This window comes from Chenopodium quinoa, unplaced genomic scaffold, assembly GCF_001683475.1.
Source record: "Chenopodium quinoa cultivar QQ74 unplaced genomic scaffold, ASM168347v1, whole genome shotgun sequence".
NCBI lineage: Eukaryota > Viridiplantae > Streptophyta > Magnoliopsida > Caryophyllales > Amaranthaceae > Chenopodium > Chenopodium quinoa.
The window spans coordinates 225,009-242,272 of record NW_018744460.1 but is presented as its reverse complement, the minus strand read 5'-3'; the positions used below and the strand labels follow the sequence as shown (position 1 = coordinate 242,272).

General features: G+C 37.9%; 3 protein-coding genes across 4 annotated transcripts; 2 read left to right on the top strand and 1 right to left on the bottom strand.

The window, feature by feature from the left end:
* The first annotated feature begins 1,314 nt into the window (after window positions 1-1,314).
* Window positions 1,315-2,145, top strand: LOC110697334. Its single transcript, XM_021874716.1, has 2 exons — window positions 1,315-1,788; window positions 2,014-2,145. Exons 1-2 carry the CDS (start codon window positions 1,315-1,317, stop codon window positions 2,143-2,145), a joined length of 606 nt encoding a protein of 201 aa, XP_021730408.1.
* On the bottom strand, window positions 1,952-4,644 carry LOC110697333. The gene is made up of 4 exons (XM_021874715.1): window positions 3,775-4,644; window positions 3,541-3,684; window positions 2,488-3,369; window positions 1,952-2,396 (listed from the first exon to the last, which is right to left on the bottom strand). The coding sequence occupies exons 1-4, from the start codon at window positions 4,642-4,644 to the stop codon at window positions 2,169-2,171; spliced, it is 2,124 nt and encodes a 707-aa protein (XP_021730407.1). The 3' UTR covers window positions 1,952-2,168.
* A 3,029-nt stretch (window positions 4,645-7,673) lies between these two features.
* LOC110697049 (signal peptide peptidase-like 1) lies at window positions 7,674-11,780 on the top strand. 2 transcript variants are annotated; one of them, XM_021874384.1, is made up of 4 exons: window positions 7,674-7,850; window positions 8,761-9,695; window positions 10,480-10,674; window positions 11,469-11,780. In XM_021874384.1, exons 2-4 carry the CDS (start codon window positions 8,898-8,900, stop codon window positions 11,583-11,585), a joined length of 1,110 nt encoding a protein of 369 aa, XP_021730076.1. In that variant the 5' UTR covers window positions 7,674-7,850; window positions 8,761-8,897; the 3' UTR covers window positions 11,586-11,780. The 2 variants fall into 2 exon arrangements, with proteins under 2 accessions (XP_021730076.1, XP_021730077.1); XM_021874385.1 differs by having other exon boundaries at window positions 7,674-7,947.
* The last annotated feature ends 5,484 nt before the right edge of the window (window positions 11,781-17,264 follow it).

Below are 17,264 nucleotides of genomic sequence, written 5' to 3'. Positions count from 1 at the left end.
GCGTTAACAAATTGGATAAAAGTATAACTATAACGTATAATAATATTTCATTATAAGATTTTTTTTTTTTCTAAATTTTAACCACGATCCTCCAAAACCTTAATCCTTGATTTTTATCTCTCGTCTTAGCCATTTCCTTAAAAAATAATGCGTAGTAAATAATTTTCTATAAATGCACTCCATTAATTTCCTTTACTATTGTATTCCGATATATTGTGCATTAACACAGGTAAATTCTAATCTAGTAAAATAAAACGAAATAGTTAAGGTGTTAATTGTTTGGTAGAAATAATTGAGTATCGAGAGTTTGATTGAATTTGAAGCTCAACAAACTATAAGAAAATATAGGGTAGTTTGGTTGGAGAATGGAGGTCTGCCTAAGTTGGTCCCGTGACTGCCGCTTACCTTTGAACTAGTACACTTTGAAATATTCTGATTTAGATTAGTTAAGAGTGCTTCAATATTTGTCTTCAAAAAAAAAAAAAAAGAAAAAAAAGAGTGCGCAGTACGCTAGACTTTAGCACAAATTATGGGTACTAGAGATTTTGACGCATGACTGTGGTTACGGGATTGAATAGGACAAGTCAATTCTAGTGAGGTTTATTCATGTTGTGCAACAAACGTATCGTTCACGGAGGCCAGTGTAAAACTTTTTAAACATGATTATTGAAATATAAGGGCATGTAATTAAGCACTAATACAATTAAAAAAAGGCTTAATTAGAAAATAACACCTGTTAAAAGACCTAATTTTGTTTTTAACACCTTAAGATTTCGAAGTTTAATTATAACACCTGTTAAAAAATAAAAATTTTGCTTTCACCACCTAAATTGGAACAACGTTAGAGATTCTGTTAGCTGGGCCCACAATAACGGCTATTTTTTCCAAACTGCTTTATATAGTTACGACATCCTTCACTAATGTAGAATTGTTGAGCTGATTACACAAAATTGCTTCACATTTTGCGAATTCTGACTAACAAATTGGCGAAATTGTTTGATTTTACCATCATTGTTTGGGGGACGTAGATATCAAATCAGGTAATTGCGTCAATAGCACTTTAGAAACCCTAATTTATCTTTCAAAAATAAGGCGTAAATTAATCTATATGTTGTTGACTTAAATGCATAATTCAGGTCGTATCTGGCAATAGTCATGTAATTCGTAAATAGTTATGGTTCATTGTGTGTTAATTGTGCTGTAATTTGCGAGAAAATGAAATTAGGGTTCATTGTAGAAATAATTTGGGGGTTTTGATTTGTAGGAGTGACTGTTTAATTCCCGTGGTTCAATTGTTTTTTTTTCATAGTACGAATGGTTTTGCTTATTATGGATGGCAAATTGGTGCAGGAAATGTCTTCTACAAGTTTCTCACCTTCAAAGGAGAAGAAGTGCAAATGTGGTGTTCCCTTTGCAAAGCTTACCAGTTGGACAAGGGAGAACCCTGGTCGTAAATTCAGAACATGCAAGTTCTACGATCCTGTAACTGAGAGCAGAGGTTGTAAAGCATTTGAATGGGTGGATGAACAAGATGGGACAGCCTGGCAAACAGAGGTGATCAACAATTTGTTGCTAGATAAGAAACTGTTGAAGGGGGAAATTAGTGATTACAAGAGGGAAGTTGATGATCTTGGTGGACAGTTGAGGTGCTTGCTGAATGAAGTGGACAGGCTGAAAATGAAATGCAAGGCTTTAAACTCTGACAGGAACAAGATGAACAGAGAGATGCATGGAAGGAATGCTAGATCAGATCACTCTGTTCTTAGTCTTGCTGTTGGGATTAGTTTGGTCATATTAGTGATCCTTCTTATTAGGGGGTTTGTAATGCATTAAGTATAACTTGTAATGCTAGTAATTGCATGAAACAGTAATATGGTAATGTAATGATTTATAAGTGGCAGTGAACCACTATTGCAAGCAAACTAATGTACACAATTATGAAAGCAAAGAATTAAGTAAGTACCTAAGTAGTTGATATTGCATTTAAGTTGTTGATCAAATTTGTTGTTGCAGTGCCTAACAAAATTGGCTGGTAAAGCCTTACAGCAAAGTATAAATTTAACAAAACAGGATCCTTGTCCTATACCCAAAAGTAAAGCTACAAATATTGCAACTGATTGTTCAGAAAATACAACCAACAACTAAAGTTCAGAAAAACAATTCAAACATCATTGTGTCAGCCCTCCTTGTCTGGAAGTCAGCAGCTTAGCCCTCCTTGTCTGCACTCCAGTAGCATTGGGTTCAGGTTGGCTGGAAGAGGGGGTGGTGTGATGCTTGGCTTGTGGCTGCCCTTGTTGACTGTGTGAACCTTTCCTCTTACTCAATGGTTCACAGCCAGGTTGCTCTTGGGGAAAAGTCCTATTCCCAATGCTGTTTGGACCAGCCCCTATTGCACTCTGTTTATTAAACACAAATACCAATGAACAAGTATCAACATACAATTTCATCACAAATTTTAAAAGAAAAGTTACAAATCCAACAGCATACCTTCTTAGCAGCTTTGATCTCCCTCTTCTTCCTTTGCTCAACTACCCAAGGTACATTTAAAGGAGGCCTTCCTGCAGTTCTCTGCTCAGTTGGTTCAGGTTCATGTGGGCCCTTGCAAGTCTTGGGATAGTGGCCAAATCCACCACAAATCCTACACTGACTTTTCCTCCTCTTTCTTCCCTGCTCCCCTCCTGTTGCAGATGTTCCCTCCCCAGGTTCCAGCTTCCTCTTCTTCTGTTTAGGTCTTCCAGGCTGCTGTTTGAATACTGGTGGATGAGGCTCTCTCATGTTCACTCTCTCCCAATGCTTTGGGCCTGGCATAGGTTGAATTGCAGGCTCATATGCTGCTCTGTAAGTGTCCATAGTGTAATAGGGGTGGACAAACTGCTCAGCATCAACCCTCTGATCCATTATGCATGCAAATGCATGAATACATGGGATGCCTGTTAATTGCCAGTGATTGCAAGAACAAGACCAATTTGGCAAGTCAACTAGAACCTGGTCATCATTCAGCTGCACTTCATAAGTGTCATCCCTGGCAGCTTCAATTATGCAATTCCTAGCCACATAGCTCATCCTCTGAAATAGCTTATGCACATATGGAGTGACGTTGGTTGTGATTTCCTTGGAGTCCTCCCACTTCTCATTATTTCTCCTCATCATGTACCTCCTCATCCATTCCATTTGGGTGAGGATAGGTTTGTCTCTTGCATCTCTGATAACAGAGTTGAAAGTCTCACACATGTTGTTTAGTAACATGTTGGACCTGCAACTGTCACTGAATGCATGTCTGCACCAGTGATGAGTGGGGATGTTCTCCAAATAATTGTAAGCATCCTCATCAAGCTCCCTAATCTGTTGCATGGCTATCTGAAACTCAACCTACAACCACAACAGGAACATTATCATGAAAGAATAACATACACAACTGTTGTTGCTCTTATTTTGCTTTTATACACAACAGGAACATTATTACATGAAGTAGGTACATGATCAGGAACAATATCATGCATTTACTTATTCAAAATAATTTAAGGTCACCTAGAGACTTACAAATGTTGTTGCTCTTGCAGCACTCCAAAAGAGCTCTTTGAAAACTGATCCAGTGAACTTCAACTTGAAATTTGCCCAAATGTGCCTAACACAGAACCTAGTCTCTGCATTAGGCACAACTTCAGACAGAGCTTCAACCAGTCCCTGTTTAACATCATCAACAATTACTTGTCACACTTCAAACAATAAAGAACAGGACAGAAAATAAGACTACAATAATCAAAACAATATTACCTTCTGCCTGTCTGACATGAAGGTGAAGCCTGCCCCATCTGCACTTCCAATGCATTGCATCAAGGATTCCAGAAACCAGTCCCAAGTCTCCCTGTTTTCAACCTCACAAGTTGCCCAAGCAATGGGGTAAATGCTGTTGTTCCCATCCTTGGAGACTGCAACTAAAATCTGGCCTGGATAACCTCCTTTCAAGTGGCAGCCATCCACCCCTATAATTGGCCTACAACCCTTCAAGAACCCATCCTTCAAAGGCCTTAAACAAATAAACATCCTCATAAACAAGGGAGGCTCAGGCTTTTCAATGCCATCAATCACAACATTACAACCAGACCCAGGGTTGTATTTCAGTACAGCCTTCCCATATATCCCATACCCTAGCATATTGCTCTCTTGCTCATTTTTGTTAATTCTTGGGCTCTTCCTAACTACAGCAGGCTTACCTGAACTTTTCTTCCCCTTTCTCTCAGCCTTTACTGGAGTGGACTGGGCCTGGATCTCATGTATGGGCCTTAATGTTTCATTAGCAGTCACAAATACTTCAACATACCCTTCCCCATTCACTGTCTCCAGCAGCCCCTTCACTTCCTCTTCATTTACTAACTCCCTTCTCCCTGTGTTAAAGGTCCTACCTCTTTCTTTATACCAAAGTCTGTAGTTAGGTGGGACATGGACATTAAAGTTCACAAACCCATGCACAGCAGCTACCCTCAAATAATGCAAATCTATCTTATCCACTACCACATCCCTCCTCCAATAACATAACCCACCACACCAACAAAGCAAATGCTTTGATTTTGACACTTGTTTAGTAACAAAAGCACCCCCTACTCTAAATACTATATCAATTAATCCATCTTCGTTGTCGGCCATTTTTCTACCTAATAAACAAATGCAAAGCAAATCAATAAAACCCAACATAGCTAACCCCATTACACAGTCAACCGCAATACTTTAATCAACAAAATCAAACATATTTAAACCAACACAATGACAAACCAGTCAACAGTCAATAAAATCAATGATTTAAACTAAATAATTCACACATTACACTAAATCATACTTAATTTAATCAAATTCAACTTTAATTACAAATTAACCCATTTTACTGTTCTTAGGGTTCCTAATTTTTTTCCCCAAATTACCCTACTACACCCACACAAATGGCATAATGCAGCACACAGTACTTGTTGAAAACTACCTTAAAGGGTTCGAAAGGTACCTGTATTGGAATCTTACTCCTGTTGCTGTCAGAATCCACGAAAAAGTCCAAGCTTTTTGGATGTTGGAAATGGCTGACGGAATCTCGCTGACTTGTTTCGCTCCAATATTGACACCTCCTCTTCCAACTCAATTTCTCAATCACAATAATCAGTATAGGGTTTGAATGTTCGCAGTAATTTTGGTTGTTCAAGATTTGCAGACGAAATTCAATGAAGCAAAATTAGTTGGGTGGTAATAAATGACAGAGAAGATAAATTCGAATTGAAGGGGATGGAATTTGGAGGGTAAACGACTATGTGGGCCCCACCAAAAAATTCCGTCACAGTTTCTGTTATCTGGTGGTGAAAGCAAAATTTTTATTTTTTAACAGGTGTTATAATTAAACTTCGAAATCTTAAGGTGTTAAAAACAAAATTAGGTCTTTTAACAGGTGTTATTTTCTAATTAAGCCTTAAAAAAAACCACAATTAATCAGAACCATTAAAACCAGAACCCATAATCACCACCACCACCGAACCTACCGTAAACCACCACCACCACAAAAAGAACCCAGCCACCACCACGAACCTAGCCACGCCACCCCCACGAAACCAAACCCAAACCAGACCCACCCAGCCACCACCACGAACCAGACCCACGCCACCCCCAAGAAACCAAACCCACGACTACCCCTGGAACCAGACGAACTCAGTCACCACCACGAAACCACCCACGCCACCCCCACGAAATTAAACCCAAACCAGACCCACCCAGTGACCACCACGAACCAGACCCACGCCACCCCCAACAAACCAAACCCACGACTACCCCTGGAACCAGATGAACCCAGCCACCACCACGAAACCACCCACGCCACCCCTACGAAACCAAACCTAAACCAGACCCACCAAGCCACCACCACGAACCAGACCCACGCTACCCCCACGAAACCAAACCCACGACTACCCATGGAACCAGACCCACCCACCACGAAGACCCATCTCCACGAACAAGACGAACCCAAACCCACGAAAACCCACAGATCTGGAAGAAGATGAAGAAATTTGATGATGAAGGGAGATTTACCCAGAAGAAATTTGATGATGAAGAGGAAGAAAATGAGAGATGATGAGAGATGAAGATAGGAAGAAGAAGAAGATCCAAGAAGATGAGAGATGATGATGAAATGAGAGAGGAGAGAGATGGTGGGGAGATGAAATTAGGGATTGATCTGATTTTTTGGGGGGAAAAAGCTTAGATAATTAAGTTAGATTAGGGTTATAATAATTTGTAGTTATGTGTAATATTATGTGCTAATAATTTTTAAGTAAGGGTATTTTGATCATTTTGATAGAAAAATGTTACTAAAATAGGAAAGAAATAAGTTTGTTGCAAATAATAGTTAACACCCGTTTTTGATAAATGTTGCAGATAATCGTTAACGGAGGTAGTAGATGATTGTTGATTTAATATTTTAGAAAATCTTAGTCATATTGATTTTAGAGATGGTTCGATTGAGGTTCGATCTATTTGGATTTTAGTCATAATTTTGTTATTAAATTTTCAAATTCAAATCATGTTTGAGATGTGTGGTTCAAATTGGGTAATTGAGTACTTTTGTATAAGTCTTTTGTTGTGATGTTCATAGGAAATTTAACAAAATTTATAAGAAGGCTTGGTATGTGCATGAGGTGTTTGTAGAGAGGAGCATCCAGTAATCAGGGTGATTGTAAATCAGCCACCGTTTTTTTTTTTAATAAAAACAATTGTTGAAATGACAAATTTATCCCACTTATTAAATAATGACAAAGCTATGATATCCCTCATTTTTTAGCTGAAATGAACATATTACCCCTTGATTCATAATTTACATCAGACTTATGAATTTGATTTTTGAAGATTTTAGTGATGGTGGAACAAGGATGGAGAAATAATGAGAATATTGTAAAGTACAATGATTAATGGATTATTTTGGAAATAATACTAAAATCTTTCCATCTACTTGTTAATGGCGTTATAGAAGCTTGAAATTGTAATATTCAATTCTCATCCCCCCTCCCCCCCCCCCCCTTTCCCAATTCCCACCTATTCCTAATTCTTCCAATCCCCCTTAATAATTTAGTCATGTTAACAAATAACAACTAAATATAATCATTGGATAAGTCAGGTTATAGTCAAAGACAATTTCACATTTTATTGGGCCAAAGCAGATTGAGTTAATACAGATTGTAACTCGTGGGTTGATAATAAGCTGACTAATAAATAAATAAGGAAAAAAAAAATAGAAATGAGAGATTAAATATAAGATTTGAATCTACGATCTTAAATTTAAACTATAAAGTATTAGCCACTAAACTATTACCATATTACATGGTATTTAATAAAGATTTTTATCATAAAAATAATACAATAAATCGGGACATTGTCTGGACCTAAATACTAGTGAGTATTGAAAAGATGACATATTGACAATTTGACATGGTATATGTTGAAAGTCTTAAATAAGATTGTGCCAATCACTGTAAAATCCATATTAACACATTCATCAATTCATGTATTAACCCCCACTATACATGGCCCAACTAAATGCACCAAAAAAAATAAAATACATGGCCCAACTAAACCCAAACCTAAATACACAATATTAATCTGTTGGGCTTATTAAATGTCATAATGTCATCCTAAATTCTTTCGGAAATTCTGCAATTCCTCAAACTCTGAGGACAAAATCTAAAAATATTAGAAGATAGAGAGACCAATCTGCAAAATCAACTCCATATCAAATTCTGACTACTTTTGGTCAATCGAATTAAAACCATCTCCCGAGAATAGTAAGTGCTTTTTCACTCACTCCTCAATCTCCCTTCAAGTCCAAGGTTAGTCCAATTTCCAACCCTCTATTCCATATCTTCATCCATTCAAATCAATTATTTTTATGTTTAAACTTGAAGATCCCATCTCCTTTTGATCTGGGTATTTGTTCTTGTTTTATTTTGATTAAATTGAATATTAATTGTTTTATTTATTTATTTAATTTTTTTTTTTGAATTGCAATCTTTGTTTAATTGGTTCATAATTTACTTTCTGCTGATCAAAATAGAGAGTTATTGATGATTTTTTTTGGGTATGTTGCAATTAATGTTTGTAATTGTCATAGTTTCTTTTAATTTGTGGGGTTTTGATATTTCTTGTTGCAAAGTGTCATTTGATGATTTATCCTGTTGTAATGGTTGATTTAGTAGAATTTAAAAGCTCACAGGATTAAGATGAAACTGGGGTTAGTGAAGTGTTGAGCATTTTCTTTTTTTTTTTTTTTACTCGTACTATTTTGACTGAAAATTTGTTGCAATGGGAGAAAAGGTACAAATTACTTAATTAAACCATGATAGTAGATGATTACCACAAAAAAGGAATTTTAATGATCGTTGATGGATACCAAGACGAATGGCCATAGGTTTGCCTATTTGCTATGCCATAGTTTCATTGATATTTTGGGCCATGTTCAAATTCAATTAAAGTATGGGGTTTATGACTTTAAGTTTAAAGAATGTTTGTGGAGTAGTTGCTTTAATTGTTATATATTGTGTCTTGTTAGTACTCTTGGTTGCTTTTTCCAAAAGTAGAGATCATGGAATCGTATATGGTAAACGGTGTATCTAGTTTTTTTTTTGTGTTTGGGCAATGCTAGTGTCATTGCTTATACGGCCAAACTCTTATCTCCTCGTGGAGTCGAGGTGCTTGTTGGTTGGAATTGATCTGATATTTTCCTTTTTTGACTCATCTCAGGTTGTGTAATTTCTCTGGTCCAGTTTACACCGGAGAAAGGTTGCAGCTTTGGCAGTAGAGTATTTTTTACTAATCTTAGGTGTGCAAAGTTAAGTTTTTATAGATTTAATCGAAGGGTTTTGCATGTGGAGTAAGCTATGGAATCTTTGTGGAAGCTTCTTTATCTGTTAGAACCTGCTCCGATTACTCTCATTATAACCGCAGTTGCTGTGACATTTGGTTCTGCTTTTCGAGCTCTAAATTATGGTAAAGAGATGGAGCGTAATCGTGATTTGTCTGAAACATCAATTACCTTGGACAGGTCTCAAGCCCTTATGATCCCAATTATGAGCTCTATCAGTTTGATCATGATGTTTTACTTGTTTTCTTCCGTGTCACAAATCTTGACCGGATTTACAGCTATTGCCTCTGCTTCCTCACTTTTTTTTTGCCTATCACCGTATGTCAATCGTGTTAAGTTGCAACTTGGGTTAGCTGACCCATATGTGTCACGGTGTTGTTCCAAGTCAATTACCAGGACCCAAGGGCTCCTTTTGGTTGTGTGTGTGTGCACAGTGGCAGCTTGGCTTGTTTCTGGTCACTGGATATTGAACAACTTGTTAGGCATTTCCATCTGTGTTGCTTTTGTAAGTCACGTGCGACTTCCAAACATTAAAGTCTGTGCGATGCTTCTTGCATGTTTATTTATGTACGACATCTTTTGGGTTTTCTACTCAGAAAGATTCTTTGGTGCCAATGTAATGGTCTCCGTTGCAACTCAGCAGGCATCTAATCCCGTACATACTGTAGCAAATAGTTTGAGTCTTCCAGGTTTGCAGTTGATTACTAAAAAATTGGAGCTACCGGTGAAGATTGTGTTCCCTAGGAATCTTCTAGGTGGAGTCACTCCAGGAGAACATGCAGCAGACTTCATGATGCTTGGACTAGGAGACATGGTATAGCATTCTCTCAACTTAAACTTAACTTGCTAGTTCAGTGATTGAGTGGTTGACATGCAAATATGCAATTTTCACTCTTGATTCTTGTGATAATTAATAGTTATTGATACTTGAAATGCTCAGATTTGGAATTTTGAAAAAATTGAACATTTATTATTTGCTGGTTTTAGTCCTTGATCATGCATACACACTTCCTTTTATTGCTCCAAGCATTTTTTCTCATGGCTGGAGTGAGCTACCCTATGTTGTGCAAGGTCATCACAATATCATTAAGCAAGGTTGTCTGTTGATAGCTATCTCATTCAAACTTTAGCATGCATCTGTTTTTCGTGTATTGAGGTGTCAGCAACTTTGTGTTCTTTTCAAGTCTTCTCTATTGCTAGTAATCCTTTGCCACATGAAAAAAAAAAGTTCATTTACAGTCCTTTACCAATGAATCCTCTGTCGAATAAGTCAGACGCACTTGGCACATATTATACCAGAGATGCATCTGATGCCGATAATTTACATTGTTGGCGTTGTGTCCACTGACTACCAAGCTAAACAGCTATTTATACAGGGCTGGTTTGATCCTGCCCAGCTATAAATGCAACAAGATGCTTCTGCTTAATAAAGTAATTAGAGATATGTCATAGGTAACATTGTTAGGAAAACTGGATGTCTAAATTCTCTGATTGTCTTCGTCATTAGCAAAGCCCTAGTCTTCTCTTTTGCAACTGAATTCTCTTCCATGTCTTTTCAAGGAATTGTGCATTTTAATCTATTTTTGAATCTTGTTCAGGCAATCCCTGCCATGCTTTTAGCATTAGTTTTCTGCTTCGATCACAGAAAGAGAGCAGTCAACCCGATAGATTTTGCATCCTCTAGAGGGCACAAGTATATATGGTACGCCACTTCTGGATATGCTGTCGGCCTTGTGACGGCTTTGGCTGCTGGAATTTTGTCTCATTCACCGCAGCCAGCACTTTTGTACCTGGTAAGGACACTTCCATACAGGTGGAATATATGAAATTGGTATTAAGGCATGGTTCTATAATTGCATCATTGATATGCTTGATGTGATTGTACTTATTAGAAAGAGATGTTTATCTGGCTGGTAACTTCTTATTATAGGTTTATTGATTCATGTTTCTGATTATGAGATGTTTCATTTAGCTTAATTAATACCAATTAATTATGGAGTTTCTATACGTTACAATATTACATTACATTACTGTATCAAAAATATTCTATTTGCTGATGTGGTATGCTTAAGGGTGATATTTGTATGAGTTTTATGGTTGCGAACTTGCACATTGTAGTTTCTCTGTAGGAATTAGAAAATCTGTTAAGTAGTTTGGCATCATTTTGTGCTAGTTAGTTGAGATTCATTCATTAGAAATTAAAACAATCATCTTCTCCCGTAGAGAGAATGCTGTGGGCGTGGGGAGAGGTTCCTCAACCTTATAATGTCAAAATGAGGCTGTGATGGATTGAAATATTTCTTGACATTATGCTGTGAAAGTACGAAACTGCTCTTTTGTATATTTCCTCTTCACATAGGAATATATACAGATGTTGGTAGTTACCAGAACTCAGTGAATTCACTTTTGAACTCTTCGAAGACTCAAGAGTGTAGTAGTAGTGGTTGTCGTGGAGACAAAAGATTGCTGCCGCTAAGTTGAAAACTTTCGAACTTTAGGGTATATACTTCAAGGCAACTTATACGATGTATGTACCTTTTGATTATCACTTTATTCTGATTTGAAATTCTCTTCTGTGTTGATGCAGGTCCCTTCAACATTAGGTCCAATAATTGTAATCTCTTGGCTAAGGAACGAGCTGCTAGAGCTATGGGAAGGTTCATCGCCAACTTTGAATGAAAAAGCTCATTCAGTTGAAGTATGATTACTTGAATCCATTTCAGAGTATATACGATTCAGATTAAGGGCTCGGTAAATGTAAAGATACTTTGGGCGCGAGTAACGCTTCTGTTTTAGTTTCTTAGAAACACCACCTGTTGTATGGAGAAAAGATTGATTTCTCTCTCATCAATGAAATTGTTGAATTAATTCTTCATTAAAGTACACTACTATCCTTGTATTCACGGTCTCGGAAATTCTGCATAATGCTTGATTAAACACTTATAGTTATGACATTGACTCTTTGATGGATTCAAGTTTGAGTTCCTAATCACAATCATACTTAAGTTTTAATTACAGTGAAGCTTATTCAGATAATACCAAACATAATCTACGAGCGCACATCCTCCAAATCACACATTCAATAAAGTGGAAGAGCGGATTGTATCGTTAACATAATCTACGAGCCCATAGCATTGACATTTGTTGCACTTAATGGTTTTGCTTCTATTGCCCTTCCTTTCTTCATCTTCATCCCTTCTTCTCTTTCTACAAGGCTCGCCAACTCCTCTTTTCATGGCAGGAGGTTCAATTTTAGGCATGTCAAAGTCTGGCCATTGATCACTGTCAGGGATGGAATTGATTCCACCAGCATATGCAGCTTTGTACCTTCTCACAGAGTACCATTCATGTACAAACTGTTTTGGATCAAGCCTTGCATGCAAGATGGCTCTCATGCCATGCCTGCAAGGAATTCCAGAAATATGACATACCCCACATAGGCACCTTTTTTCAGCAAAACTGACAGAGAGCACTAATTTTCCATCAGTGACCTCATACCCATCAGCACTAGGGTATGCCTTGCAACACCTGGACTCTTGAGTTATCACTTTAAGTCTGGCCTCGATGCTTGGACATATATCATCATCTATCCAGTTTGCAGAAGCTTGCTTCCTAGTGCACATCATGACTATTGTTGTTCTCCTAATTCCTAACATTAATCACCACAAATGTTAATGCTACATTCACCAATATAGACACATTACATGTACATAACAAAGAATATGTTACCTTCTAACAAAGTCGGAACAGGTCTTGCTCTGTCCATACCTAATGTGGCATTAAAGCTTTCCACAAAGTTGCTTTTGTTTACATCACATTTGATAGCCTCATTGAATTTGTGCTTGGTCCATGTTGATTGGTCCCTAACTTTAGACAACCATATCAAAGTAGCTGGATTGACCTTCTGCAGCTGTTCCATGGTTTCTTGAATGTGAACTCAGAATAGGCCCCACAAGCCCTCCAAAATAGGCTAAACATCAAAGGACTAATGAATGGTTTCTTCCAATTCTTTACCAGGTGCTTGCAACAATATCTTCTTCCAGCCTTTGGCCACAACTCAGTTAATGCAGCATCAATACCCTACACAAAAAAAGATAGATGTAAGACAAAGAAATGCTTAAGGAAGTTAACAAAGAAAATCGAGGCTAAGTTTCATACCTTCTGTCTGTCTGAGATAATGCACCACTCATCACCTCTCCCACTGTCTTTGAGCAAGTTCTTCAAATGCCACACAAAGCACTTCCAATTATCTATGTCCTCAACCGATACAATTGCCCAAGCAAAGGGGAATAGCTCATTGTTTGCATCCAGTGCTACTGCAGATAACAGGACACCACCATAATTCCTCTTTAAGTGAGCCCTATTCACACCTGTGAAGCTCCTACAACCAGCTAGCAACCCATCTATACTGAATGATATGAAGATACTTAGGAACCGCAGAGGCCTGTCAATACGATCTTGAGGTGTCCAAGCACAGAATGCAAAAGAACCTGGGTTTGTTGATCTCACCATTTCACAATAGTCAGGAAGCTGGGCATATGAGATGTCATGACCCCCATTAATATCCCTTTGAGCCTTTGACCTCATCATGTATAGAGTACTTGTAGACATTTGTACTCCATATCTTTGCCAGAGTAACTGGTTCAATGATTTGGCAGGGATATCATTGTTGGCTCTTATATCCTCAAGCAACACTCTTGCAGCCTACTTGGTAGACACCATAGGATTCTTCACCTCTAAACCAGAACAAGTGTGCTCCATGTTCTGAATGGACTTGATTGCCCATGTGACACCATCAGGAAGCCTAGATGCATGCAACCTCCACTCACAGTTAATTGCAGAACATTTAACTATCCACCTGAAATTAGATGCCTTGAGCACAACTACTGAAAACCCATTTTGTATGCAGTAATCCCTCACAACATCTCTCAAATACTGTTTATCTGTGAATAATTGCTATGGTTTGATGACATTTTTTCCAAACTCCTCATCATTGTACAACTCTCCATTTTTGCACAATTTTGCAAAGTAATCTTCAGCTTCATTGTCATTCTCCCACACAAGGCCTTCCCAAGGATCAAAGTTGTCAACAACTGGTCCTACATCATCTTCATCTTCATTTTCCCGATCTACATTATCATCTTCCTGATCTTCAACTTCTTCATAATCAAATTCACCACCATCCCCTTCATCTCTTGGAATAGCTTCATCTTCACCCAAACTCACAGTAAGTTGGTTTGATGGCTCAGTTGCTTCATCAAAACTTGTTCTGATAATCAATCCCCTCCTCTTATCTGTAGTCCTTGGAATTTTTTTTACCAAATGTGTTAGATGTCTTGGAAGATTTAGAAGATGTCACTATCTCCCCAGAGGGCCCTGAAGCTTGCCTTGTGATAACATTCATCTCAGACAGAGGTGGTGCAATCACATCTATCCTAGATTTTGTCTGACCCTCACTTTGGAACCTTTTTCTTGGACTTCTTCTAAGTACCTGGACTATAGGTGGTAACCCTAATTATTTCCTCAATTCTTCTTCTCTCTTCTCATACCTCTCCCTAGCCAACCTCTCAACCTCAGTCTCTACTGCATTCTTCAGTTGCTTCCTATACCATGCCTTCAAGTCTCTTTCAGGTCCACTATGCCATATCCTACCTCCTGTGAGCTTGATAGGTGCTTCTTTCCCCTTAGCTCTACCCCTACTTCTCCCTCTAAGTCCCCCCCTCCCTCTTCCTCTCCCCCTACTCATGTATTCTTGTTCTTTTTCCATTTCCCTCATCAAATTAGCCAAGGTATCATCACTAGGTACTGCATTATATATTTCAACTATAGGGTTTTCAACAGGTTCACCATCACTTTTATCATCAGCTTTTTTATCTCTCTCATTAACAAGTTCGGGAATAGGGTTTGGAACTGAGTCTACAGGTTCTCTATCATTGGATGAAGTGTTTCTCCTAGGGGTTAGTTTCTTAGGTCTCTCAACATCTATCACAGGTTGACTTGAACTACCCTCTAGCTTCCTTAGACTTCACTTAGGGATTCCCTTTTCAGGATCACATTCTGTCTAACCCAACTGCCCCACACTTTGTTTCAACTCAGCAGCTATCCTACTTGCCCTCAAAGTCTTAGCAGCCTTCAGTAACTCATTTGGTGAATTAGCCTCACCCACCTATATATATAAGGTCTTTTCCATTTAAGTTAGTAAACATTTTCATCAAGTCTTGATCATTAATCAAGTCCACATGTTTCATTTTGTGACCATAAGCAAAACTAGCATGTTTTGGAATTGGTTTCTTACTCTCAACAACCTTATCCCAATACTTTATCACTAGGTCAACTAGATTGACTGTGTCAATATCCTCAATTACCACATCAACCTCAACACCCTGATAATGAAACCTCAACACCACTGCATCACTCATTCTAACACCATACCGTATTCCAAGCACAAACACAGACAAGCAAGTCCATAACACAAAATCAGTAAACAAGACAACAAAAAATTTCATTTTAGGGCATAATACTTCAATACAACCACATAAAACATACAACAAAACGATCATGCCAAAACAGAGTACATAACATGCACAATTCAAACGTTATATAAAAATTAGGGTTTTGGATGCATACCTGAACTTCTTTTTGGCAAGATGATGCAGAAAGATTCGATCTTTCACCAGGTACCCCCGATTCTTATCCCAAACTTGAATACCCTAGTCGCACTTTTTGAAATCAAAAAAGTTTGAATCACCCTTTACTTCAACCCAGAAGAAAAATGACTATCACCGTCTTTTTTGATGGTATTATAGAGTTCGCATTCAATGCTCTGCGTTTTTTTTGTGTCTCGATGAATCTTTTGATGGGAAAGCTACCAGAAGGAAGAAGATTAAAAGTAATGAAGAGGGAGAAAGAAAGAGAGAGAGATATATGGAGCGAATTAAAATCGGATGGTTGGGTGAAATAAAAAAGGGGGCAGTTATGTCATTTCGCTATTTTGGTTAACCATGATTAAATTTTATGTTAAAACACCATCATTAATGTCATCATTAGGGGAAAAAAGATAAGTAGTTTTATTTTGTATAATCCAAAAAAAGGGGGTTACCGTTGGTGCGTAGCAGAAGCTGGGGGTCAGCGTTGAGAATATCCCTAAAAAAATGTATTAGTGAGTTTGGATGGAGACTATGAGATAAGAAAAATATAATATTAAAATGTAGTTTTTTGCCAAAAAAAAATGAGTAACACTTATTAAAACACGGCCGCGTGTGATAAATGTAATACTTAATAAAAAACAAAGAGAATAGGTAATATGGAAAATTGTCACGCGTGAGTAAAGTTAGGATGGGTACTTGTGAACACATACAAAAAGTGTATGAAAATATATCCAAAGATAACTTAAAATCATATCAATTGCAACACAAGAGAACATAAGTTTAAAAAATTATTAAAAATAAATCTTCTTCACTACAGTATAACTCATTTTATACAAGTTACAACTTACAAGGTCGAATGTGTATTTGTGTTACCGAAAACAAGTGCCAAAAACACCCACATATTGTACTTGACTACTTGTATATTAATTCTTGTGGCTAGGCAGAATGGTGAAATGCATAACACAACTACAACGCTCGGGTGTGTACAAAAATATTCAATTTAAAGGAAAAGGGGAGCTAATTACAAGTTACAAGCTCGATTCTTGCTGCTGGCACGGCGGAATGGTGAAAGCATAACACAACTAGAAATTTATTATGAAGAGCTGAATAACAAAGATAATATAACCAATTAAAATACTCCATAACTAAATATTTGTGTCCATATAAGTAGCATTATCAATAATCAATTCAATATAAAGTACACAGCCTAATCCAAGCCGTCATAACCTCCAGCCCCCACCAAAACCGCCATAACCAGCCCTTACTGTTGATAATTTAGAGTGTCGGAGGAGCGCTCGCTCTTCTGAATCGCGCTCGCGCTAGATAGGCGTGACCCGCGACAAAACCGCGCATAAACCGCGATGAGTTTCTGGAAAATCTGGAAAATTTTGGAGGTGCGCCCGCGCCTCCGGTTAGCGCGCCCGCGTCATGGCATGGCGCGACCCGCGCCTAAACCGCGCTAAAATCGCGCTAACTTTCTGGAAAAATCGGGTTTTTAGGCAAAGAAGGAGGCGCGCCCGCGCAGGCAGGTGGCGCGCCCGCGCCTCTTAGCTCGCGCCCGCGCTTCTTGCCGTTTTTGCGGTTTTATACGACGGTTGATTCTATTTTATATAGAATGAGGTTTTTCGAAAAGAAAAGACAGAACATTCATTCTGATCTCCTCCCCAAGAATTCTCCAATTTTTTCTCTAAATTTTCTTGCAAACTATTTGAGAAAATATTCTTGATTTTATCCTT

What these genes read in the sequence shown, in the direction of transcription:
- LOC110697334 (XM_021874716.1), top strand. Translation starts at nt 1,315, where the DNA reads ATGGTTTTGCTTATTATGGATGGCAAATTGGTGCAGGAAATGTCTTCT. An exon ending in TTGCTGTTGGGATTAGTTTG is followed by an intron (nt 1,789 to 2,013) that starts GTCATATTAGTG and finishes TTGTTGTTGCAG; the next exon opens with TGCCTAACAAAATTGGCTGG.
- LOC110697333 (XM_021874715.1), bottom strand. Translation starts at nt 4,644, where the DNA reads ATGGCCGACAACGAAGATGGATTAATTGATATAGTATTTAGAGTAGGG. An exon ending in TCATGTCAGACAGGCAGAAG is followed by an intron (nt 3,685 to 3,774) that starts GTAATATTGTTT and finishes GATGTTAAACAG; the next exon opens with GGACTGGTTGAAGCTCTGTC. An exon ending in AGATCAAAGCTGCTAAGAAG is followed by an intron (nt 2,397 to 2,487) that starts GTATGCTGTTGG and finishes TTTAATAAACAG; the next exon opens with AGTGCAATAGGGGCTGGTCC.
- LOC110697049 (XM_021874384.1), top strand. Translation starts at nt 8,898, where the DNA reads ATGGAATCTTTGTGGAAGCTTCTTTATCTGTTAGAACCTGCTCCGATT. An exon ending in TGCTTGGACTAGGAGACATG is followed by an intron (nt 9,696 to 10,479) that starts GTATAGCATTCT and finishes AATCTTGTTCAG; the next exon opens with GCAATCCCTGCCATGCTTTT. An exon ending in AGCCAGCACTTTTGTACCTG is followed by an intron (nt 10,675 to 11,468) that starts GTAAGGACACTT and finishes GTGTTGATGCAG; the next exon opens with GTCCCTTCAACATTAGGTCC.